Source organism: Anser cygnoides, chromosome 17 (genome assembly GCF_040182565.1).
Source record: "Anser cygnoides isolate HZ-2024a breed goose chromosome 17, Taihu_goose_T2T_genome, whole genome shotgun sequence".
Lineage (NCBI taxonomy): Eukaryota > Metazoa > Chordata > Aves > Anseriformes > Anatidae > Anser > Anser cygnoides.
Genome location: NC_089889.1, coordinates 9,664,216 through 9,689,942, shown reverse-complemented (window position 1 = coordinate 9,689,942; position 25,727 = coordinate 9,664,216). Strand labels below are relative to the sequence as shown.

The 25,727-nt window shown below is 37.2% G+C and overlaps 1 protein-coding gene across 1 annotated transcript in view; it reads left to right on the top strand.

Annotated features, from left to right (window-relative positions):
* Positions 1–25,253, top strand: part of PI4KA (phosphatidylinositol 4-kinase alpha) — a 60,631-nt gene extending 35,378 nt beyond the window's left edge. The window contains exons 24-55 of the mRNA XM_013173562.3: positions 64–134; positions 234–358; positions 801–882; positions 1,632–1,715; positions 2,123–2,212; positions 3,353–3,472; positions 4,465–4,557; positions 4,907–5,063; positions 5,308–5,435; positions 6,591–6,749; positions 7,036–7,187; positions 7,702–7,809; positions 8,553–8,680; positions 8,761–8,880; positions 9,509–9,588; positions 9,735–9,928; positions 10,668–10,758; positions 11,544–11,711; positions 12,262–12,315; positions 13,558–13,678; positions 13,979–14,108; positions 15,697–15,767; positions 16,562–16,634; positions 16,748–16,818; positions 17,391–17,500; positions 18,157–18,261; positions 18,738–18,863; positions 19,167–19,287; positions 19,934–20,093; positions 21,410–21,499; positions 22,332–22,415; positions 24,541–25,253. Of these exons, the coding sequence (XP_013029016.2) occupies positions 64–134; positions 234–358; positions 801–882; positions 1,632–1,715; positions 2,123–2,212; positions 3,353–3,472; positions 4,465–4,557; positions 4,907–5,063; positions 5,308–5,435; positions 6,591–6,749; positions 7,036–7,187; positions 7,702–7,809; positions 8,553–8,680; positions 8,761–8,880; positions 9,509–9,588; positions 9,735–9,928; positions 10,668–10,758; positions 11,544–11,711; positions 12,262–12,315; positions 13,558–13,678; positions 13,979–14,108; positions 15,697–15,767; positions 16,562–16,634; positions 16,748–16,818; positions 17,391–17,500; positions 18,157–18,261; positions 18,738–18,863; positions 19,167–19,287; positions 19,934–20,093; positions 21,410–21,499; positions 22,332–22,415; positions 24,541–24,592 (3,518 nt within the window). The 3' untranslated portion in view covers positions 24,593–25,253. The remainder of the gene's footprint in view (positions 1–63; positions 135–233; positions 359–800; positions 883–1,631; positions 1,716–2,122; positions 2,213–3,352; positions 3,473–4,464; positions 4,558–4,906; positions 5,064–5,307; positions 5,436–6,590; positions 6,750–7,035; positions 7,188–7,701; positions 7,810–8,552; positions 8,681–8,760; positions 8,881–9,508; positions 9,589–9,734; positions 9,929–10,667; positions 10,759–11,543; positions 11,712–12,261; positions 12,316–13,557; positions 13,679–13,978; positions 14,109–15,696; positions 15,768–16,561; positions 16,635–16,747; positions 16,819–17,390; positions 17,501–18,156; positions 18,262–18,737; positions 18,864–19,166; positions 19,288–19,933; positions 20,094–21,409; positions 21,500–22,331; positions 22,416–24,540) is intronic.
* Positions 25,254–25,727: the final 474 nt, after the last annotated feature.

Below are 25,727 nucleotides of genomic sequence, written 5' to 3'. Positions count from 1 at the left end.
AACTGTTAAGCATAAAGAAAGCACAGTTCTTATGAAAACCTTTGACTTCTCTCAATTCTTCAGGAATGATGCAGTGTGTGATAGCTGTTGCTGATAAGGTGTTTGAAGCTTTCCTGACAATGATGGCTGATAAAGTAGGTTACATGACAACTAAAATTTAAAATTAATATACAAGTTCTCATTCAGTTTATGAAAGCGTGCTTGGATTTATACTACTATAATATGTTTTTTAGCCTAAAACAAAGGAGAATGAAGAAGAGCTGGAGAGACATGCTCAGTTCTTACTGGTGAATTTTAACCACATTCACAAGAGGATCAGGAGGGTTGCAGACAAGTACTTATCTGGTCTGGTAGACAAGTAAGTATAGATTTCACTTTTCTTTTTTTCACATTGACTGCTTAGTGAATATTCATGCAATTAAGGAAAACAGTCATGTGGATTTGGTGGCTGGTACTTCTGAAACATGGTCTTGTAAAATGACATCCAACAGTATTTTTAATGCAGGCTCTGAAATCACTGCTTAAAATGTCTGTGTCCACTTAGCATTTCCGTGGATTGAGCAAAGGAAAGCACCCACTGGAGCTGACATTGCCTTTATTTAATGAAATAGCTCTACTTAGCTTGCTTTTTAGAGAGCTTTCAAATGTTTATTGAACCAGTCTGTTATGAGCCAAGGCAAGCTTTGTGATTTCTGTGCAGTATGAGATAGTTTTCTTTGAGCAGCTCCATTTCTTGATAAAATAATTTCCTTCCTCAGTTCTCCATGGTTACTGTGTTTCTGAATCCTGTCTTGCTGTAGATTTCCTCACTTGCTCTGGAGTGGAACGGTGCTGAAGACTATGCTAGATATTCTGCAGACACTCTCACTGTCACTTAGTGCAGTAAGTGTCTTTTTTAGTGATGCTATTAAGAATATAAGGGGCATATTTCCTTTTTTTTTTTTCCCCTTTCATAGAACTGATTTTTTTGTGTTTTTTTTTTCTACATTTGATATTTCCTTTTTTGGAGTTCTTCATCTGCTTTTGCTTTCATCATTAAGATAGTATCAATTTTAAACAGTAGACTTCTGTGACATAAGGAGTAAATTTGCACTTCTGTTTCATAGACAGTAAAATAGTGCTTGATAGTTGTCGGATGTTCAGAAAATCAAATTTAGCTTTAAGAAAACATAGGATTACCCATTCTGGATTGTAACTAATGAATTCTTTTATTTTAAATAGAAAATTGATGATGGTTGGTTTGTTTTTGGTTTTTGAATGATAATGGTTGTGAGATTATATTCTTTCCAGTCTGTGTATGTGCATCCATATCTCTTGGATTTAGCCTATGTTATTAATCTGTATTACTAGAAATATTACATATTAGTATTTTTGAAGGTGGAAATGCTTTATCAAGATTTATTTTCTTACTAAACGTAGAGGAGAAGTCTTTGGATTTTTAGAATTACACAGAAAACCAAACTGGAATAAACCCCATCTCTTAGAGTTATTCAGACTGACTTTGAAAGCAAATATGAACAAAATGTTGTGTTAAAACATACATTTTAATCGGGGAGCGTGCTATCTATATTGTTCAAGTTAAGTGCTGATGAATTTTATTTTATTGAGAATTGATCATTGTTTTTGTGTAGGACATTCACAAGGACCAACCATACTATGACATTCCTGATGCTCCATATAGAATAACTGTCCCTGACACACATGAAGCCAGAGAGGTAGGCAGTCCTTCTTAATATATCATATAGCATATTAATGCCTGAATTTTATTCTTTTTTTTTTTTTGTCTCGGTAAGTAACTCTGAGCTACTCTAAATGGTCGTTTTTTAAAAAAACAGCCAAACAAAAAACCCAACTTTAAAAAAAAAATGCTTACTTGTAGGTAAGGATTTTTTAATACAATCTGACATTTGGCATCTATATTTTTGAGTCTTATTATTTCACTTGACTTGAAGTATGACAGTTCTTTGCTTACCCAAGTGAACTGTTCATTATAGAAAATATTAACTGTGTCATGTTGCTACAACCTGTCTTAATCCCTGTGCTGCTTATTACACCATTAAAACCCATGCCTCCTGTTAAATATTCTGTATTTTACTGATGTATTGGTGCTTTGTTGTTTTAGAGTATAGTCAAGGATTTTGCTGCACGCTGTGGGATGATTCTGCAAGAAGCAATGAAGTGGGCTCCCTCTGTTACAAAATCTCATCTACAGGTGATGAGCCTGTTTCTGTGAAAGAATTTAATCCTTGTACATCTTCAAAATCAGAATTAAATTGTGTTGCTTTTTATTTTTTTAACTGTCCAAGCTTCATTTTTACTTTTTTTTTTGTCACTCTAAGATTCCCTTTATATCATTGCCAGAGAATAAAATTGTTGCTTTGATGTAGTCTAAATCTGAATATCTTTAATATGACTGGTTTGTAAACAGCTGATCAGCCTGAACTTAATTCAGAAATCAGAATTCGGTATAATAGAAAGCTCTGCCTAGAAAAGTTTAATTATAGCTAGCTTAAAATGCCAGGTGGACTGAAAAATGTAATTAGGTTGTAAAACTTGTTTCCCTCTTGGGAGGATGTTTTTTTCCATCTATGCAGTTCATTTTTCAAATACAAAGAAATACTGTTATATATGAGACCACTGTAAACTACAGACTTTAATTAGAGCATGAACGTAGAAAATGCTCACATGTGGCAGAGTTCAGCAGAAAGTGGTAAAAGGACTTAGCAAAGACTACAGAAGACTCTTTATGATGTTCTAATAAAGTAAATAGTATATGTACACAAGAAGTCTCACTACAATAAAATAGAGGTCTCTTTTTGTTAACCCTTTCAGTAGTTGAAGAAAGCATGTAATCCTGTTTAGACCAGCATTCTGTATTCTTGAAGCTGGTAACAGAATTTCTATGTAGGCTCAAGAACTATCTTGGACACTGAAAATCTACTTGGTCTTTCCTTTCCTAAAAACAAAATCCCAAGGGATTCTATCCTTATATAAAATAATAAATATATTCTCATCTTCCATGGAGCCCAAAGCACTTTGTTTTTTAAGGTTCTTTTTGTGAAAAGTCTTTCTTTTTAGAGGACTTCGGCCTTAAAGCATTACCTTATTCACTTCATCCCTTTACAAAATGGAACAAGGCTTACTCTTTATGTATTTTGGATGGTGTTCAAAGTTTCTTACTGCCGGGGAGTAATGCCTAAAAGGGATGAATAGAGATGGTCTACTTGTTGTCAGATGCATGTGTAATTAAGTTTTCTGGTAGTTTGTAATATTGCAACACTTGCTTATGAGCTGCCTTGTTTTAAAAAACATAGTAATTTTCCAACAAATACAATTTTTTTGTGTACATCAGGAATACCTAAACAAACATCAGAACTGGGTATCAGGTTTGTCCCAGCACACAGGACTGGCTATGGCTACAGAAAGTGTTCTGCACTTTGCTGGCTACAACAGACAGAACACCACTTTGGGCGTGAGTATTTGCTTGTGTAGCTGTCATGTTAATTTTATAACAAAATTAGTTAGCCACATAATACAGATTTTCTAAATCATCTTCGTTGTAGCACTTGAAAAGTACTCAGATACTTACTTCTTTCCATCTCAAGTCAAAGTATCTTCCAATCACATTATTGTACTGTATATTACTGAAAAGTAGGGTAGTAACAAGCAAGAAAATAAAAACATATCTAATGGCTTTTAAGAGTTGTTTAGAGATGATTTTTAGTGGTTTGAAAGTAGTATCTTTGTATAAGGCTGAAACAAGCTGCATTCTAGAATAGTAAGGTGAGCCACATCCATTTGCTCTAATTTTACACAGGTACACTCAAAATATACTTTTGCATTGCGCGTTTCATGCAGTTGTATGCAGTTTGTTACATTTCCTCTTTTCTCATATGTGGTTGTAATTTCTGACTTCCTGAAGAAACATCCAGTAGAATATGTTGCATTGTCAGCCAGCTTGTTTTCTAAAGAGGCAAGGTGAGAAATGAGAAGAATAGAGACTGTGCTTGAAGAAACTTTAAAACTGGAAAGTAAATAAGAGAAACAACTTTCTCATTTTCCTAATGTGTTCACAGTACTTGTTTTGATTATGGCCCTCCTGCATCCTAAGAACTGTACTGAAAGAAATATGGCAGCGAAGTGACCAATCAAGTGACAAAAGCACTTTTAGAAAGCTGTCAGATTCTAGAATTTTACTACCTTTTTAATGCTTTTTTTGGTCTTTCAAAAGTGTGTGTTTGTATAAACCTTAAAAAATTTCAAACTGTGTACGTGGAATTAAGGCGCATTTTCCTTATTTCATTTTTATCAGTCCTGCAACTGTTGTTTGTAGTGGACCTGATACTATTGTGATTATAAGCACAAAGAAAACTAAGCTTAAAACATAGGTAAAGGTATAAATAGAAAAAAAGATAAGTGGTTGGATATGAACAGTATAAACAGCTATATGTTGTCTGGTCATAGGCAACCCAGCTAACTGAAAGACCTACTTGTGTGAAGAAGGACTACTCCAACTTCATGGCTTCTCTAAATTTGCGCAACCGCTATGCAGGAGAGGTAAGTACATACTTTTCTGAGCGTGTGGAGTGTTCACCAGCTCTAGCATAGCTTTTTAGGGGATGTTGTCCCTTCCAAACTAAACTGTTCCATGATTCTATGGTCTTTTAAACATGGACTCTAAATTCCTACAGGATAAAGGGTATCATTTTCCTATGTTATTAAGGAGCTCATTTTACTCTTGGTCTTGTACAGAATTCTTAGACTGCAGACAAAGCTATGTGGCGTTAGCAACGTAGAAAGAAGAGAGACCTGTTTGTTGTGGATATCCTTACTCAGCACGTGACCAATACCAAAGTAGACTCCTAAAAATATTGTTCTTTGTTGAAAAACTCATTATATTTTACAGGTTTCTGGAATGATTCAGTTCTCAAATGCTACAGGACGAACATCTGACCTGAATAAACTGATGGTCAAAGAGCTGAATGATGCTCTTGAATTGGGTCAGACTGAATTCTACACCCAGGCGATGTTTAAGTTGACTGCACTGTTAATAAGCAGCAAAGGTAATGAAAACCAAATGGAGTTCTGCTTTCTGGATGTGAATGCCGAGATTAATGAACTACAAAAGCTACCTATATACAAACCCCATACGCATCAACTTGATGCAAAGCTGCATTTGGAGATTTTTCGGTCAGGCTTATATTAAGGAAAGGGTGCTTAAGCTAGAAGCTATTTATTACCGATTTTCTTGTTGATGATGCATTTATTTATTCTGCTGAAGAAATCTGTGTGAATGTTTGTTTTCAGATTGTGATCCCCAGCTACTTCATCATCTGTGTTGGGGTCCTCTGCGAATGTTCAATGAACATGGCATGGAAACAGCAATTGCTTGCTGGGAGTGGCTGCTTGCTGCCAAGAATGGAATAGAAGTGCCGGTAGGAAGCTTTCTAACTACTCTTTCTCTGCCACCGCAAGAGGGGGGAAGAGAGAATATAGGGAGAGATTCACAGCTGTTGTGAATCTGTGTCAAACAAGGATATTAAATGCATTGCTAATCACTTTAACCTGCCAGGAAATTTCTGCTTATGTATTGTTGGAAGTCTGAACACCCTCGCTCATTATGTGGAGTGTGGGAAATGGATCTTTCTCAGCAGCAGGGAAAACTGTTGGGTTCTCAGCTGTACTTTGCTGCTGAGATACCTGAGCTGCTCATGAATCGGGTCCTGAACTACCATGATTTATAGAATGCTGTTTTAAAGCAAATAATAATTAATGTCTCTACTCATCATTCAGAGCCTCTAGTATCTGGCGTTGCTCCCTTGCATAAAAAATAGGCTTGCAAAGGTACTAATCCTGTAGCAGGCTAGACCAGCTGTATTTCTGATGTAAGGATGAATCTAATAGTAATAAACCAACTCAGCATGGTCAAGTGACAGTCCACACATGGCTGAGAAAGCTTCCTGGGGTAATTGCTGCAATTAGTGAGCACTAAATATTTAATTTGCTGGATATAATCATCTATCTAAAAATTTACGTACGTCAGTTCTATGCACGTTTCAGTGTTTAGCTTTCTTAAGCAATAGTTTAATTTCTTCTCTTAGGCTTCTGGGAAATTTCTTTGTATCTTTTTGAGGAGATCAGATAACCATCAACAGTTTCTTGGCCTCCTTTCTATTAGATGGTGCCACTTCCTAGAGAAGGTTCAGCAAAAGTGAATTTGTGTCATCTTTCTGTTGCGAGTCGACCCAGTGTTAAAGGTGGTAACCTTTAGCAGAGGGAGAGAAAGGACAGCACTAGGTGATCTAACAGTTGGGCCTCTTCAACAAAATACAGCACTTGTCTGCTGTTCCCTCTAGTCCTTCTGTTACTAGCTGAACTCCCAAAGGAGTCCTTCTTCCCTTTGTGATTTAGGATGTGAAAGACATTTTACTTCAGGTGGAGTTTATACACCTGTCTTTGCCTCTCCATTAGTGCTGCAGTGAATTTTAATCGAAGTAGTAGGTCATTGTGTGCTCTGTGGAGAAATAGTATGCTTCCCATACAAGAAGATGCTCTTGAAACAGGAAACGCTGTAACCTTTGTTTTTGCAGTTCATGCGGGAAATGGCAGGAGCCTGGCAAATGACAGTGGAGCAGAAAGTTGGCCTGTTTTCTGCTGAGCAGAAAGAAGCAGATCCATTAGCAGCCTCAGAAGAGAGCCAGCCAAGGCCTTGTCCGCCAGAGGTCACCCCACATTACATCTGGATAGAGGTGTGTATTTCTTCTGGAATGTCCCACCTATGATGGTGTTGCAGTGATGCTGCGATTAAGCTACTTTGCACTTATTGTTCTTATGATTTGGAAAGATAGTGGAGTCATGATGGTAGTCCCTCTGTCACAAAGCCCCAGGGACACACTATTTTTAGAGGAGTATAATAATTGGGAGGGAGAAAGGTGTTTGAAACAGAAGAGACTGGTTTATTCATGTGTTTTTTGTTTTTTTTTTCGAGTTGAAAAAACATCAAAGAAAGCATAGCATGTCTTGTCTCCTTCTCAGTTTTTGGTGCAGAGATTTGAAATAGCCAAGTACTGCAGTTCTGACCAAATAGAGATCTTCTCCAGCCTGCTCCAGCGGTCACTTTCATTGAACATTGGAGGGGCGAAGGGCAGTTTGAATCGGCATGTGGCAGCAATCGGACCCCGTTTCAAGTGAGCAGGGTTTTCTTCCTTGTTGAAAACAATAAGATTATATGGGAGCAAAGAACTAAACACTAAATATATATCTTGTCCTTGGCTTGAAGTGGTGAAAATTCTTTTAAAAGACTTGAATTATAAAGAGTCTAAGCTCTGTTTTCAAAGTAGAAGTAGCTAACTTTAGTTTGAAAGTCATTTTGGTGCTTCAGAAAACTTCATGGGATTATTTTGTGTAGTGAATTGTCCAGATCATCGATCTAGTCAGTGCATCATTTGGGAATAATTTTGCTCCATCAATTATTTTCGCATTTGTGGCTTGAGGGCTTTAACTTTCTATGGTTTGGTCATCACAACCTTAGGAACAGACTGATGACAAAATAGTTGCCAAGAGCTCAGAAACAGACACTTTCCAGTGAGCTAAATGGGATTATAGCTGTAGTATAGCTGTAACTGTGGTTTGTATGGTGTTGCGTTGGTCACCATTTCGAGAATGCCAAAATTTTCATTCTGTAAATACTTTGTATATTAGGTTGCTGACTCTGGGGTTGTCTTTGCTGCATGCTGATGTGGTTCCAAATGCAACTATTCGAAATGTTTTGAGGGAGAAGATTTATTCCACTGCCTTTGATTATTTCAGGTACTTTTTTTTTACTTGCAACTACTCACTAAAAGTGTGTGTGTGTGTATCTGATTTCCTAAACCTTCCATGATAGTTCAAAGCACCAACTGTCTTTCTGTTCTAGTGATTTCACTTCCTTTCGTGTTTTTGCCCATTTTAACAAAGGCTTTTATTTTCCTTGTGCTTCGGTGTAGTTCATGAACCATCTTGATGAGGCTTAGGTGTAAGTTCCATTTTTTTATGTGTGGTTTATAAGGTAGTATCTTCAGGGATGTTTGTTCTTTTCTTCCTTACCTTATTTTGGTAACTTAATGCTCAAAACTGTACCTAGATTTATAAGATGTAAAAGGCTGCTATTACAGAATGTATGGCTGAAATGCAGTTTTATCATTTTAAAATACACCCACATTGAATTTGATTTCATGATTTGATGTGGACACAGCAGAAAATAATGTAGTTAACAGGAATGTCTGACAGTGTAAGGAGGTTAGTCAGTCATAACATTAAATGTCGAATCCAAGATGCTGACAGGCTGCCATGTTAATTTGCAGTTACAATAGGAAACTTCTGTTATAATAGGAAACTTAGTTATAATAGGAAGCTTCAGTCAGACAGAATGAAGCAATGAGGATAAAATATAGTGATGTGTAGTCTCATCCTTGAAGACTCTGGTCAGAATGAAAAAAAGTTGTGATTAATTTGTGGCCCTCCTTTTTAATATAATATATTTGACTTCATATTATTTGTATGATTTCTTTAAGTTGTCCTTCAAAGTTTCCTACGCAAGGGGAAAAGAGGCTTCGTGAGGATATCAGCATATTGATCAAGTTTTGGACAGCAATGTTCTCAGACAAAAAGTATCTGACAGCGAGCCAACTTGTGCCACCTGGTAAGTTCTTTTATTTGCAGTTTCAAAAGCCTGTTGTTTCTTTGGTTAAATTCTACATCAGATCTGTGTTCTGTTATTAGATAATCAAGACACCAGGAGCAACCTCGATATCAATGTTGGGTCTCGGCAGCAGGCTACACAAGGATGGATAAATACCTACCCTTTGTCCAGTGGCATGTCGACCATATCTAAAAAATCAGGTATCTTTTCAATTCTAACCAGCCAACTTTACAGCGTATTTTGTATGCAGATGTTGCTTAAGGTCAGTATTTAACATTGGGCTCATGTTCTCCTCCTGGAGGGAGGAGAACATACCAATGCCAACTCTGGAGAGGAGAAAAAAAATAGTCTCACTGACAGCAAGCAGCAAAGTTTTGGAATTACCTGTTTTATTTGATAGAATGTTAAATTCTGTAGTACAGAAGATATAAGAATGGAGGTCAAGACGTATTGAAATCCATAAAGAAATTGCTTTCCACAGGCATGCCCCTAGTGCTTTTTTTGGGGTCATCAGAGTGGCATTGAACTGTGAAGTGTGTTTTGTACCATTATAAACTGTACTCTATAATAGGCTGTTGTGTTTCTAAAGTGAATGCAACATTGGCTAAACTAGTATCCCTGTAGCCTGTTGTACTCCATATATTCAGAGAACAACTGCACAATGAGTAGCTGCAGTGCTGACTTTGAGGTCACTCCAGTGTAAATTTAAGGTGTCCTACGGTGATTCAGTTCTTATGTGTTGATGTTGCCGGGTGTAGACAGATCGGAAGCAGCATTTAACATACAGAACAAAAGTCACTGAAAACTTTTTTTATCTTTTTTCTCAAGGAATGTCTAAGAAGACTAACAGAGGTACACAGCTACACAAGTACTACATGAAGCGAAGGACATTATTGCTCTCATTGCTGGTGAGTGTTTAGAAGAACAGGGAAACCGTATGAATTTATAAGTGTGTTGTCTTTGCAGGATGCATAGCCTAAAGTATCTTGTGAGGGTGAAATGGGAGTATTTTATCTTCTTCTGGAAGATATGTATTTTGTTCTGTTTCCCTCAGGCTACTGAGATTGAACGCTTAATCACATGGTACAATCCACTCTCCTCCCCTGAACTAGAGTTGGATCAAACTGGAGAGAGCAGTGTTGCAAACTGGAGGTCTAAGTATATCAGTCTTAGCGAGAAGCAATGGAAGGATAATGTGAATCTGGCTTGGAGCATTTCTCCTCATCTTGCTGTACAGCTCCCTACCAGGTGAGAAATTTCAAAAGAAAAATCTGATGTAATTCCTGCTGCCTTTCTTAGAGGTTGAGTGAATACTGATACTGTAAGTATTGATGCTGCTTGCTCCCATTTACAGCCTCCTTATATGCTTTCACAGCTGGTTGAGACCTTTCAAATATAAAGAAGTGGATTACTTTAAAAGATAGTGATTTGGCTTAAGCTCTAGCGGCATCTGGTTTCCATTCTTTCCATCCATTCTATGCTAACACTTAGTGTTTTGTTCAGCAAGAATTATGCTTGTTTTTTAATAGTGTTTAACCCATTAGCAGGCGTAGCATTTAAACAGTTCTAAAGTATCTTTGAATGAAATGTTCTAGCTATATATTGGCTTGCACTTTAATAAGTATTCTAGGAGAATTAGCATAGTTGGCTTTGGAAGGGAAAGGAAATTCTTTCCCCATTACAACAGTGATACTTTTTGCCAAATAGAATTCTGTGCGCAGGTTTCTGTAGAATCCCAGACATTATATTTCAGTCAAGAATTCAATAATGGGCTAAAACGCTAGTGGTTTGTACAAAGCACTGGATGAGGACCAGTTGTTCCAGAATCCCTTTTTGACAGCATATTGTTCCCTCAGTGTGCATTATTTCATAGTTGGACTATTTGTTTATTAAGCATATACATTTATGCCTTTTGTAGTTCACAGCATAATTAGAAGAGGTTTTCACAATTTTCTGATAAGAGTATTATATTCCTGGTTATACGTAGATTTAAGAACACTGAAGCTATTGGAACAGAAGTGACTCGTCTGGTTCGGTTGGACCCAGGAGCTGTTAGTGATGTTCCTGAAGCAATAAAGGTAATTGTGAATATTTATACTGTCACAGAGCCCCAGAAATCATTCAGTTACATTGGAGAATACAGTCTTTACTTAGCACAGTGTATGTTCTAGTGCTAAGCATATTTCCGTAGGAGAAAATGACAGAACAGCTTTGGAAATAAGATACTGAGGCAAGAATCACAGGAATAAGAATAGGTGGCTAGTTAGCTCTTGCTATCGGGCTTATTGTCACCATATACAGAATGTCTGAAAACTAATCACTTGCAGTACAGCCACCATTTCTGTTCATTTTGCATAATGTGTAAAAAGACCCGAGGACCAAGTCACGGTGAGCACTGCTGCTGAAGCTATTTCAAGCTTAACCCATTCTCTGTGTCAAGAGGCAAAGCCTCTTAAAATGGAGAAGACTCATCATGTTGATCTGCAGTAAAGCATTCTAGTCATGTGAGGGACAGTCTTGTCACTTGCAAAATAAACAAGAACAAAGCTGCACCTTCTTTGACTGTTGCAAAAGGGCTCATTTTTTCTTCTTTCTCCCCATGCTAGAACTCCTCTTTTGTGCTTTTAGTAATTTGATTCACTAATTTCATCTGGTGATCTGTGAGGTGAGATGATTCCAATAGTTAGATTTCCATGGGAAAAATGCTTTAGATAAAATAGCTGTGATTTTGTAAAATAAAACGTATATTTCATTTGGCTTGCTATAGTAAGCTAGATAATAGCATCACTGTCTGCTCTGCTGTGTATTACCGAGACATTACTGGATGCTGTAAACTCCTAATGTGTTTGACCTGCTTTTCCAGTACCTGGTTACCTGGCATACAATTGATGCTGATGCACCTGAGCTCAGCCACGTTCTGTGCTGGGCACCAACGGATCCACCAACTGGCCTTTCCTATTTTTCAAGCATGTACCCACCTCATCCTCTAACAGCTCAGTATGGGGTTAAAGTCCTGCGATCTTTTCCTCCGGTAAGATGAGTTCCAAGACAGCCTTAATGCTTCAAGTGTGGTTATGATCTTAGTCATTGTGACAGTTGGTTCTCAGTTTTTAATACAGTGGAGAGACATGTATATGGAATGGGCACACCACGTTGAGGAGAGTGAATAGATTGGGATGAAAATTTAAAGTTGATCATCCCAAATAATACTGGCTTGTGTACTTCCAACTTTTGTGTCATAAATCACACCACGTTGAATTCTTCAGAGTGTTCCTCTCAAATAGTTCCTTTCAGATCTTTTTATTTCTCTGGATAATTTTTAATCCTTGTTAAACTTGTATTAGGACTATAAAATATGTGATTGTTAATGATATTTTTGAAGTCAGAAAGGGCAGAAAAAATCCTTTGATTTGAGAAGATGATGTGTGTGTGTGTATAGAGTTTAAAATGAAGAGGCAGTGGTATTTGAAATTTTGTTCCATCATGTAACTGAAGGAAGCTTTTCTGTGCATGTGACCTGTCTTCCATTCTTGAGTGCTAAAACAATAACAATAAAAACCCTGATGACTTTTCTTTTCCAGGATGCCATTTTATTCTACATTCCACAGATTGTTCAGGCACTACGGTATGATAAGGTGAGGATCTGAAACAGATGTATATGAACCAAGCAAACTTCTAAAACAGCTTTCAGACTTAAAACTGCAAATTAGTCAAACTCTAAGGTTAAACTACTGCTGGTTATTACTATGTTATATCTAATATATAAAATACAAATGTCTGTAGAGGCTAACTTGCTTTGGGTACACCTCTTTTATGAACAAGTAAACCTGAGAGACCAGAGGCTATGAAGCTCATCTGGTCAGGAGCAAAATTTTGGTATGGGAACCCTCAGCTGAGGACTCTGAATATGGCTTCTGAAGGTCTGCATGAGACAAGCAGTAAAGAAATGAAATTAAAATCACTCTCCTTAAGCATTTTGCTGTGGAGTTATCCAGAAAAAACATTTAGGGGTGTCTCACTCTTCCATCACCTACGTGAAATCAGACCTTAGCTTTATCTTGCAGAAGTAAGGAGCAAAGTTTGAGGACCAAGTTCACAGTTCATTAATATGAGGTCATTGTTGTATGCCAATAAGGTGTGTGAACTTTGGCTGGTGCATTATTTTCAGATGAAGACGTCCACAGACAGTAAAGTAGGTGACACTATATAGTTATTTTTTTTAAGAACTTTTTATAAATAACCTCTGCAGTGCAGATCATGAACATCAGATGTCTTGTTAGTCAAACAGAGAAACCTTCACAGACTAAAGTGGCAGCTGCAAGTAGAGGAAAGGGAATGCCGTCCCTGGAATGAGTAGAATTCCCTTATACATTTCAAATTCTTTTGTAAGTTTGTTCTTATTACCTAGAATTTCTGTGGAACTGTGCCAAGATGTGTTGTTCTTGACACCAAAATGTTCAGTCTGTGTAATTGTCTACATTTCTGATATTACAGGAACATTTAGTGATGCCAAGCAAGACCAATGCCTCTGTTGCATTTCCTGTGCATTGTACACATACTAGGAGATGCCCAGATCTCAAGGAGATTTGAAATCCAAATAGAATGTATAGTAAATGGCACAGAGGTGGGAAGTTAGAGTAGTGGAATAGGTTAGTAATAAAGCTGAAAACAGTTCAATTCCAAAACAGGTCAATTCCCTACCTGTTAAAATACACTGTCATTCTTAAATGGGTTTTTAACAATGTGAATTTGATTGCAGTGGTCTTCCTTTCATCTTTTAAATATTTTTGAGTTTGAAGAATTGCTGATAGAAACAGTAAAATTTAATCTGCTTGAGTTGTAATGATCTTTGCTTACTGAACTGGATATGATTGCAGATGGGTTACGTTAGAGAATACATCCTGTGGGCAGCTGCCAAATCCCAGCTCTTGGCTCACCAATTCATCTGGAACATGAAAACTAATATCTACCTGGATGAAGAAGGACACCAAAAAGATCGTGAGTGCTGTAAAATATAATCTAGTTTAACTCCTTGCCTTAGTTCAGAATAAATCTTGCTTTTGCTTTTGGCAGGAGGAATCCTTTTAACTGGGAATTTCTTCCATTTTTAGAGATAGGGTCCATGCCCGTTCTATGAAAGTGTTCTGCCTGACAGAATGTATCAAAAGAGATGCAGCAATGTTTGCGTCAATACTTTTTTCTTTTGAATACTACCCATAGGTGGCTATTCCCGTCACCCATAATATTTAGCTTTTAAAAATAAGCTTCTTATGCAGATGCTTCCTTTTTCACATGCAGCTGACATTGGGGAACTCCTGGAGCAGCTAGTAGAGGAGATAACTGGCTCATTATCTGGCCCAGCCAAGGAGTTCTATCAGCGGGAATTTGATTTCTTTAATAAAATCACCAATGTTTCAGCCATTATCAAGTAAGTGTTATACTGCAGAGATTGTGCTCTTCTGGGACTCATAGTTCTGGAAATTCCCAGTGTCATGGTTAAAAGGCTAAGGTGCTTTCAGTGGTTTTGAAGATAGTGTTTTCAGGAAAAAAAAAAAAAAAGAATTAATTACTTATATGGTAAGAAATTGATTTTGTTTTTAATGTAACTTAAGAGTCATAATAGGATGCAAAGGCTCATTTTACATTGATATTTTATACTTGGTCTGATCTGTGTGCTTTGGACCAGCAGTTCTTCTGTCTGAAACATCTATAACATTTTTGTATTTTTCCTTCCTTCCTAAATGGAAGGAAAAGAATTCCCATGGTTATGGAGAAAGATGTGGTTTCACAAGCACTGGATTGTGTGTCTTTAAAACTGAAAGTCTTGCTCACAGTTTCTCACTGCTGACTGCAGCAAGATATTTAATTTAACTTTATAAAGCTCACCAGTGGATGGCAGCAGCTCAGCACAAAAGTTGTAAGTCTGTAAGTGTGGTTTTATTGCATATTTTAAAATTATTCTCTGGTGTGTTCAAGTATTTGAAAGGCATTTAAAATGTATATCCTGGAACGTACCTCTTTTAAAATGAAGCTTTGCAAACCACCAGTATAAGGGCATTGGGCTAAAGGACACTTGTTTCGCAAAAACTATCAAATATTAAGTGTCTTTCATGTGTGTGTCAAAATGTTTTCATCCAGTAGGATGAGTTAAAATGGGGCCTTAGGGTCTGAATATCTTGATATTTAGGATGAATTTGTTAGTCGTAATTAAGCGACTGTTTATAATTGTGCATTGCAAGCATTTTTTGGCACCCCAGACTTAAAACACATCTGTTTTTTATGCATCTCCCATGTAAAGACAACACAAAGGAGATACTATTTGCTTTGTAGATGGCATAAATGAACAAATGTATCATCTGTGATGATTTCATTATCTTAAGTGTTATGTTACTGCCTCAGTAATCTGCTGTACCTCTTAAACCAGAGCATAAGGAATACCTTTCAGTTACATGCTGCTACTCCAGGTAAGCGTGCAATTTGCAATTACATGACTAATTTCAATAGATGGTTAACACAAGTGCCTGTGCAAATTGGGTAATTGCACATGCTAATCGTTAACCATGTTACCAATTATCCAGTTGACACCTGCAGTCATGCTAAGTATGTGAGCAAATTAGGCGTGTAATTGCACAGGCATTTTACTGGCTTGTCCTTTTCCAGTTAGCTTGTACCACTTCCAAAGCAATGTTCTTACTCTGGAGTAAGGTCCACAAAGGAAAATTATATCAATATAACTATAGCACTGCTTGCAAAAGCATAATTACGCTTGAATTTCTCTATGAGGAAGAGTCTTCATATTTCATTTACTGTTTGAGTTTGTCAGCAACCTGTATATCAAGTCAGCATTAGATCTGCAAAGCAAAGACTAAGTCTACAAAGTGAAGACTCATTAAGAAGAGGTGCAGTAAGAGATCTTTGTCATTACAGAAGGAAATGTATTTTGTGAAGTTTTGTATAAATCTGAAACAAACTTAAGGGTAGTATGTAGGCAGATAAAATATCGTTTATCTTTCTAGGCCATTTCCTAAAGGAGATGAAAGAAAAAAAGCTTGTTTGAGTGCCCTGTCTGAGGTGAAAGTGCAACCTGGTAAGAAATAATTTAATAATGTAGTGGACTTTTTGCATTCAGTATGAGTACTATATTTTCTGCAAGCAAACGTTGAAATGTCTGGCAAGTGGATGCTCACAGTTTTGATGCTTGTGACTAGGTGACTGCTCTTCTGTTACAGTTGGATTGCTTATCTCTTGAAACAACTCAAATATTTTTACGCCGCCAATAATTTCTACATGGTGCATCAAAACTTGCCCAAAAGTGCTTGCAGTCAAATTAGGTAACACAGAGATAAATATAGTGATGTATATCTGAAAAGGGACAATAAATAAGCCTTCATTCTCCTTTTTCTCCCATCAGACGCCCTTGTAACATCATTGTCTCAAGATCCTTATATTTTTTAACATATTTTCCCTATCTGAATCTTCCCTTTAAAATGGACTTTGATGAAAGCTTGTCTTGACCTCTGTCTAACGAGTCTCAATTCTTGTACCATGTTTTTGTTGCTAAAGGTCCTCCCTAGTACACTGGGACATGCTGCCACATCTTACTAAAGGCTGTTGTAAGAGAAGCCCTATCTTTACGTTTCTGTGATAAAGATTCTACAGTATTAGTTTAAAACTGTATTCTTGTAGTTTTGCAGTTGCTGACTAATGGAAAAGGTACTGCACCCTTCTTGGCTCACAGACTGTACTCTCTAGTTTATCTTTAACATTTATTTAATTCAGAAGCATGTACTGAAGCTAGAGATGCTAACAGCAGTTATTCTCTGACTGTCACTGTCACACTGGCCAATGAGTTTGTTCTCAGCTGTCTGGTCCATTTTGCAGGCTGCTACTTGCCCAGCAATCCTGAAGCTATCGTTCTGGACATCGATTACAAATCAGGAACTCCTATGCAGAGGTAACATGCTCTTGTTGTATTCTTCCTTCAAGTTAATTCATTATATTTTTTTCTATAAATTCTTGTTTGGCTAACTTGTGCTCATCTTCATCTTTGTGTTTATCACAATTTAGTGCAGCAAAAGCACCCTACTTGGCCAAATTTAAAGTGAAGCGATGTGGAGTTAGTGAGCTTGAAAAAGAAGGTTAGTAAATGGGTCTTAATCATTGATGCTATTAATGAGGAGTCAGCAATTCCTCTAAAACTGTCTGCTTTTAGTGACCTGTGCTGCTGCAGTAAAAATATTTCCATATTGAACTTTATCTGCAGTGGTTCAGCTCAGAAACGAAACTGCATAAAATGGAGACTTTTTTTTAAAAGTCTCTGGAAGGAAGCCACTATACATGTCCTGAAGAAATGTGAACAGTTACTTTAGACTAACATATAAATTAATTGCCTTTCTCTGGTCTTTAGAGTGTAACAAACTCCATGTTTTGGCACCTTTTTCTTGTAATAAATTTTGTGGGATACTCTAGCTGACTAGCTTAATGTAATTCAGGCATTTATCAAGTAAATCACGAAGATTATTTTAATGTATATGTTCCAATTCCAGTATAGAATGGGAACTGCCTTGCAGAATTCACCTTGCAAAGCAGAAAATTCTGTAGTGGAACCTGCAGTGTGAAATGTTATGGTTTTGAGTGCTAAGGTTTTGTCATGATAGAAAGTTACTAATCAAAGTCTACATCTGGGTTTTGCTTTGTACTCTTCTTGCAGGTCTGCAATGTCGTTCTGATTCCATAGATGAAAGTGCAGAAGAAGGGGTAGACAGTAAGAAAATCTGTTGGCAGGCAGCTATCTTTAAAGTGGGCGATGACTGCAGACAGGTACAAAGCTAACTAGACTTTGCAGTTGTAGAAGACAGATTTTTAAGTGACAGTATGTAAGAAGGAAATAATCTTAGTGTGGAAATGTTTTTTTCTTTGGAATTTTGAGAATCCCCACTAGCTGTGGACTGAGGGAGAAAACTGATTTGTGCTTGAGGGAAGAGAACTGTGTTGTACCACTGTAGAAAAATCTGGTTTGGAAACAAAGGTCATTCTTTCAAAATAGTTCATCTAATGCAGTGACTTACATTTTATTCTTTTTTAGAATTTACTTTTTCAGTTTGAACTATTGATAACATAAAGTACTTTCCAAGACGATACCTTGTATGTTGAAGCTTGATTGGTTTTGGTTAAAGGGGAATGCTTGCCATTATTTCTGGAGTTATTAGTCCTCTTAATCAAAGAATGATGGAAAAGTTTGTTCTTCATAGTTTGTCAGCAGTTAAATCTTCTGTGTTGCTTGTTACCCATTTAAACAACATTTATCTTTTCCTTTTTTGATTTCCCCCAGAGTCTCCGTGTATGCACAAGCACACATCTGCAGACCTTCTGGGGGAACTTAATGTTCACTTCAGAGTTCTTCAGAGCTTTTTTGTAATCTGACTTATGATCCGTAACCCCTGTAATGTTCATGCAATTTTTTTCTTGTATAACAGGACATGTTAGCTTTACAAATCATTGATCTCTTCAAGAACATATTTCAGCTGGTAGGCCTGGATCTTTTTGTGTTTCCATACAGAGTAGTCGCCACAGCTCCTGGGGTAAGTGGGCCTTTAACCGTACTACTGTAGAAAATAGATCCTAATTAAAAAAAAAAAAAAAAACACAAAAAACTTCTAGCACACAGAAATTTCCATACTGCAAGGAAATAATGACAACATTGCTTATGCCAAATGTTTGGATTACCATTGACATGGAGAGTCTTTCCTCTCCCGCTTCCTGTGTTTCTAAAGTTTTTGGCTCTGAAATTTTGCTGTTTGCGGTTATTCATGTTTGTTGTTTGATTTTGGGGACTACATTGTGCAAGTCTATGGAAAATAGCAGATCTTGTCTTATGTTGAATGGAAATTCTTGAAGTTTGGATATACTTTCTTTATGAATTAACTAGAAATTCTGTATTCGGTGATCTGTAGGCTTCCCCGCATTTCCTGGGGGACCTGTGTGACTGCCAAGAGCCATGAACAAAATATATGTTGGGAGTGTGCTTTACAGACCTGTTTCTCTTTTTCCCCTTCAGTGCGGTGTTATTGAATGCATTCCTGACTGTACATCCCGTGACCAGCTGGGCAGGCAGACAGACTTTGGGATGTATGATTACTTTACAAGGCAATATGGAGATGAGTCTACCCTTGCATTCCAGAAGGTAAAATATCAGTTGGCAGGCACAGCAAAATCTCAACTGAGAAACATTCTAGCTATAAGAAATAATGACAAATATTAGATAATGACTACCATAATGCTGTATCTGGCTTCTGATGCAGATAATCCATTTTAGCTATGAGTAAGTTAGAAGTTATTGCAGCTGTAGATATATGGAGAATATCATTGAACACTGCTTCAAACTAATCATGAAAAAGAATAAAATGTTCAGCTGTATCTGCTTCTGGTATGGAGAGTTATTAAATTCTGTGTTCTTATGATTTGTTTCAACTTCTTATTTGTACAGGCTCGCTATAATTTTATCCGCAGTATGGCTGCATATAGCCTTCTCCTGTTTCTGCTCCAGATTAAAGACAGGCATAATGGCAACATCATGTTGGACAAAAAGGGACACATCATTCACATTGGTCAGTTGTAGTCATCTTTCCTTCTGCTGTAAAGTATTGCTCACAAAAGTTAATAAGCCGTTTCCATTTGAGATTAATTTGGTTTCATGGTTTGTAAATATACATAGGGCATTTTTCATTCCTGTTTAGTAGTATTTTGTGTATATTTGTGTTGGCTGCTTCTGTGTAAATTTGGCTTTACAAGGTTTAACCAGCTTCAGGAAAGTATAAACACACGTGTATGGATTATGTGTGTATACGTAAATATGCATGTATTCATATATATACAACTATATATATTTATAGATATATAAATGTATGTTTGGATTTCTTTCATCAGTGTATGGGTCTGAACTAAATTTGACAAGTAAATTTATGTAATTATATAAGGCTGTAACTTCTGCTTTAGCTTTGCTTTTCTGGAACTGCACAGATGTTTCAGCACAAAGTTTATTTGATGTCATCATCCTTGAGTATAGTCTAGTGTTACAGTGATGATTCTTTCATTGGTGTTTTTACACTTCATCAAAGCTTTTTTCCATTTGGATTTGAAATGCTGGTAGGAAAATAGATATTATGCAAAATCCACCTCTCCTTTCTTCTGTCAGCTTTGACAGTGCACAACTAACCAACGAAGTTTCTGAAGCAACTTATCTTTTGTGCACAGATTTTGGATTCATGTTTGAAAGCTCACCTGGTGGAAATCTGGGATGGGAGCCTGACATTAAGCTGACTGATGAGATGGTGATGATAATGGGAGGAAAAATGGAGGCAACTCCTTTCAAATGGTTTATGGAGATGTGTGTCAGAGGCTATCTGGCAGTCAGGTAATGCAGTCTTAACTGCTCAAAGGTGGATGCTTTTGCACGCCTAAAACCAGATAGGAAGATAAATAATAAACACTAGTCTGTAGGGGGTCTGAATTTGTCAGACTTTTCTGTTATATCTTGGAATCTTTGAAACAACTTAAGAATCCTGGAATTTTACAGCCTAACTTCATGGTTTTGTTTTTGTTTTTCTGGTTTTGTATGACGTATTTGAGAAGTTTATGTATTATATTCAATTTATAAATGTGACGGTCTCTTTTCCTCACTCAATTTAGTATGCTGATAAAACTTTGCATTAAGAAGCTCCAGGAAAATCGTTATCTTTCTTGTTTTCCCAAATAGGACAGTCATATTAATCGTTATTTCAGCTAGAGATAATTATGTAGGAAAAAGTGCTACAATTTCTGTTGTAAAATATGCAGGGGTTTTTGTTAGCTCTGCTTTTCAGCTATGATTGCCAGCCAGTCACAGTAGAGACTTGCAACTTTACCAAGCTTCATACCAAGCATACAAGGTTTGCTTTAACATGCATGAGCACTACTAAATTTATATGGAGCAGATGTTGGATGTGGTTAGGAGGAGGACAGTATGACAGAGTCCAGATAAGGGATTGCTCTATCGTAAGTGTGAAGTATTATTGATGTTACCTTACAGAATTTCTTCAGCTAATAGCCCCAGAAGGAGCTGTCTTGAAGTCATGCAAAATTTGCTTCCTTGAAGGGGAACAATCTGGAGAAAGTTCTGTCAAGCCAGAAGTGGTAGCAGAATAATACTACAGTAACATTGTAAAATACTACTAGAGTAATGCTAGAGTAATATACCACTATAGTAATATTGCTCTGCACCCAAGTAGTGGAGTAATAGTAGGTAATGTTCTGAGTGGGAGCAGAGGAGGGAGAAGGGAAGCCTGGCTTTTGTAGCAAAGAATTACGTAATTAGGAAGTAGCAGATAATCTGTTACTGTGGTATTGCTGGTTTCAGCCCTCTGTACTGTTTTGATGCACTGATTTACTTTTCTGTTGCCAAAGAAGTGTTATTTCCAAAAGTATTGCTTTGTATAATTTCCCTTGAGGCTGTTCATCTTGCAGCATTCTGAGTATCTGGTAGTCCAACATAAAGGAGTGAGATTTAATTGAAGTGAGAGATTGCAAGCAATGGTGTAGCTCTACCAGCAAATGTAGAGAGGTTTACATGTGTTGATTTAATTACAGAAAAAGGTGTGATTCAGCTCATTGAACTCCTCAACTTGTCTGCTTTGCCTGCTAAGGCTGCAGAAGTTTGAGTGCTGTAACCTTTTTGTCCTCTTTTTCCTCTAGGCCTTATATGGATGCTGTAGTCTCACTGGTTACATTAATGTTGGATACAGGGCTGCCCTGTTTCCGAGGGCAGACAATCAAGCTGCTAAAGTAAGTCAGCATTTATGTGAACTGGAAAACGTTCATATGTTCTTTGTAGCATGTGCACTGTCACAGCTTGTGCAGTGAGTATTGTTGTCATGCTAATCAAATATCTTAAATTTCTTACTGTTGTAAAAATAGTAACGTTTTGTTTATAGAATATCTCAAAGTAGGAATTTCAAAGGCCTTTTCATATAATTAAGTTCAAGCTGTGCAGTGACTGTGTGAGTGCATGACTTCAGTTCTTAGCACTACTTAAAGGAAAGGTCTGCTTTAATGAGAGGTAACAGATTGCAGAGTTTATTGTCCTCTGAAATGGTGTTGCGATCCAAGGAATAGCAACTTGAATTTGTTCTGTGGATAATGCAGTAATGAATGGGACTATGTTGTAACATTGTTTATGCAAACACAATTATGATGTGATTTTTTTAAACAGCCCTTTGGGCTTATGACTCCGGAGTTAACTCAGTATTTCCTGCATGTAACTTCCTACAATTTCCTAAACGTAAGCACAGTTTCATGAAGTATGATGGGCTGGAGCTCCAGGTCATTGCTAGGCACAAAGATATTTTAAAAGCATCAGCTGTCTAGAAAGAGGGATCTGCTGTTCCTATAGTTACCACTAAACTGATCAAAAGTTCGTAGCCTCTGTCTCCACTGTAAAAATAGAGGCAAGTGCTTTTAAAATATTACCTAGTTTGTACAAAGTAGTCTCACAGGAAGTAGGTAAGTGAAACCAACAGCAGGCTGAGCTTTTACAAAGACACATTTGTGTCATGCTCAAAAGAAAGTACACTAATTTGTACTCTCACTTTTTGTGATTTTTTTTTTTTGCATATAGACACAGGTTCAGCCCCAACATGACAGAACGGGAGGCTGCAACTTTCATCATCAAGATCATCCAGAATTGTTTCCTCAGCAACAGGTTTGCCATCTATGTATGTCTTGTCTCTACAACCAAAGGAAAGGTGAACCCATAAGCTGGTGAATCTGAGCAGAGCTAAAAACTACAGTTTTTATCACTCAGACGCCAAACGTTTAGTTGATCTTGCGATAATAATAGATACGAGCTTTGCTTCTGAACGCATTGTGTCTCCTCCGTTTTGTTGGAAAGGAAGGCTGTTGGAAAGTCCAGGCTGGTCAAACAGCAAGACTGGCTAGTCTAAAGAATAGATTTTTTGTTAGAGTCAATGTCTGGTCTAAAAGTAAAGCATTTTGTCTTCTGTGTTGGGGTATGCCCAACTGTACTATTGAGGTGATACATCTACTTGTGTATCCCTGTTTGTGTAGGGTAGGTTCACCTATGAAGGGATAAATTGTAAAGAACAGTACTGGATGGCAACAGGAATAGCATGCTTTCTGGACAGAGTAAAGAGGGATTATCTTGAAGTTTGTTGTCCTTTATTTGTAAGGAGAAGGTTTCTTAAAAAGAAATGTGCATGGCCCATTTGTCTGAGTATGAATGAATCTGCAACACGACTGCAGTGTCTTTTCAGAGTCTTTTCTATAGTAGCTTGCAGGTATTAAGTTGCTTGAATATCCTTCTGAAATTCAAAGCTAGTATTCTTCACAAAAATGTATTTGACTCTTCTTTATGAATGAGTTCCAATCTTCCCACTAACTTTCTTGTGATTTGATATTAACATTAATCTGCTAATAATTTTGCTAGACCATATGTTACTTACTGTATAATGTTGGGTAGGGAAAAAATTCTCAAGTAGAGAGCACTGGCAATGCAGTGTTTTAATATCTGTGTAGCTGGGCCACGTTCATTTGTGATCTGCTATTCAGTATGCTGAATGGAATAATCAATTCTGTCAAGATAATTAGCAATTTAAAAAATAATCATAATGACAAGCTAGTCAATCAACTGTAGCTTTTTTCCCTTCAAGTATCTTACAGTTTAGTATAATATCTACATAAGTAGTTTAGTATCTTGTACAAAAAACATGAAAGGAAGTTATGCATAAACTGTAATTTTAATGTAGTTAATATGTACAATAAATTTAATATTCAAATATCTTAAGTACATGTTTTATCACCTTTGATAAGGGTTGCTATTGACATTTCTCCATCTGTAGCTTTTGCTTCTACTCCATCAGTGATATGAACCATATCTAACTGTTCATTATCATAAAATACATCGGTTTTGTCACCTGACCTGTATATATATATATGTATGTATGTATGTATGTGTCCAAGTTAATGCAAATTTTGTGGAATATGCTGGGGAATCTAATACAAAGTCTTGCATAGCTGTGCACGTGTTCATCTTCGGAACAGTAAGGCTCATTGGCTCAGATACAGCCCTGTTAGAGCTTAATTGGATCAAGTGCCTGCTGGTGCATCTGCTATAAAACTCTAATATTGGGACTCGTGAACTCAGTCACACTGCTGTGTTCATCAGAGACAACTTAGTTGTGGCAAGCTTGCGCTTCTCTGCTTGTGGCATGGTCAGTCTGCGACCTGAGTAAGCTCTGTCCGTGGATTAATTGAGTTGTCTGTAACAAGGCTTAGATATGTTTGTTCAGTCACTCATCAGAGATGATGCTATTAATGTGGCTATTTCCCCTGCACTTTTTTTCATTATTAGCATTCTCCTTCCCTGAGGTTACTTTGATATCCACATGATCCTGGATCTGTACAGACCTGCGTTGTTCATTATGCATTTCTTTCTCCTAAAACAAATGGCCAATGCAACATGAGGTGCTTCTGGTTTATCCAAACAGGTTCCAAGCTGCAATTGCAGCACGAATGTGTTGTGTTCAGAACTGCACCATCTTATGTCTTACTGTTCTTACCGCAGTGAGAAGCACAGAAGAAATTTTTTAGCTAATTTAAACAAGAGCAGGACATTTTGTGCTGTCCATAACAATAAATGGGCCTTCACAATGCCTTCAAAGTGTGTAAGACTGGTTTTGATTATAAGTTAATTTGCTTCACCTATGTTTTATTTCTGTAGGATCTTGATGTTTGTTTTCGTGACAATGGATACCGTGTTCTGTTTTTTTCTAACTTTCATTTACCCTGGCTTTGCTTTTCTCCTCTAGGAGTAGAACATACGACATGATCCAGTACTACCAGAATGACATCCCATACTGAAAGAGTCTGAAGATTCACTGCTGAAGTGAAACACGTGGCCCAGTGCCCTCGCTCCAGACTTGTAATAAATAGGAGATACTCAGTCGCACCTTGCTATCTTCCACCTTTTGTGTATGTGTGTGTACATGTGGGTACATGTTTCCTAGACATTGCAACAATCAGTCTGGTTCATTCCTTTTTCTTTATCAGGTTATATATATTTATTTTTGTCCCTGGATTTTTGGAGTTGGGCTGCAATCACAATTAAAATTGTACTACAATTATGAATGTGTGAAAGAGGTAAAGCTTGGGGAGTTTGATAATTTTTCATGCAATGCAAGGATTTTATAATACCTTTAAAAAGTAAAACAAACAAAAAAACACTTTCCTGCATGATTCTACAAAATGCTATGGAAGTGATGTGTATGGATTTCTCTTTGGAAGCAGAAATGTTGCATTGTTCAATTTTTACTTAAAAAAAACAAAACCCTGATAATCGTCCAAGGTGGTGATATCTTGTGTAGCTATGTTCATACTTTGCACTGTACATGGTCCCTGCTACATGGTCAGTATTTCATATGTACATGAAGAATGTATTTTTTCCTTCTGTGTGTTTTAAAAAAAGAGACTCTACTGAAGATATATTTAATCTATAAAATATAATAAAAGACCTTAGACTTTGTGTCTGTTGCAAATCTTTTGATGTGTACTGAGTTTTAGTTTATACACTACATCATTCACATCGTTCTGCACATTTGTGTACTGGCCACTGTTCATTGTATTGTGACCTTTCTCCTGGAGAAATGTGGTATTTTTTTTCTTCAGCTTCTCATTCATCTTTAATGACAGTTTTTATTCATGAAATAAATATTTTGTCCAAGACGCGCAGGTGAAGGAGCTGAAATGTAGGAACAAATGCTTTCTAAATGCTTCTTGCTGGGTTGGGCCACAAGGTAAAATCTGCTTTTTAGCTGTTCTTTTTTTCATGTTTTCTTGTGCAGTTTAGATGACAGTTGTGGCTTTCTGGTGTCAGTGGCCCCGGAGGGGTGACAGTGCTGTGCGTGTTTTGTGGGGATGCCCCCCTCAGAACATTTTTACTTGGGAGCCTCCTCAGCAATCACCTCACGGCACCGCCGAGCCGGGGAAGGCCTCGTGC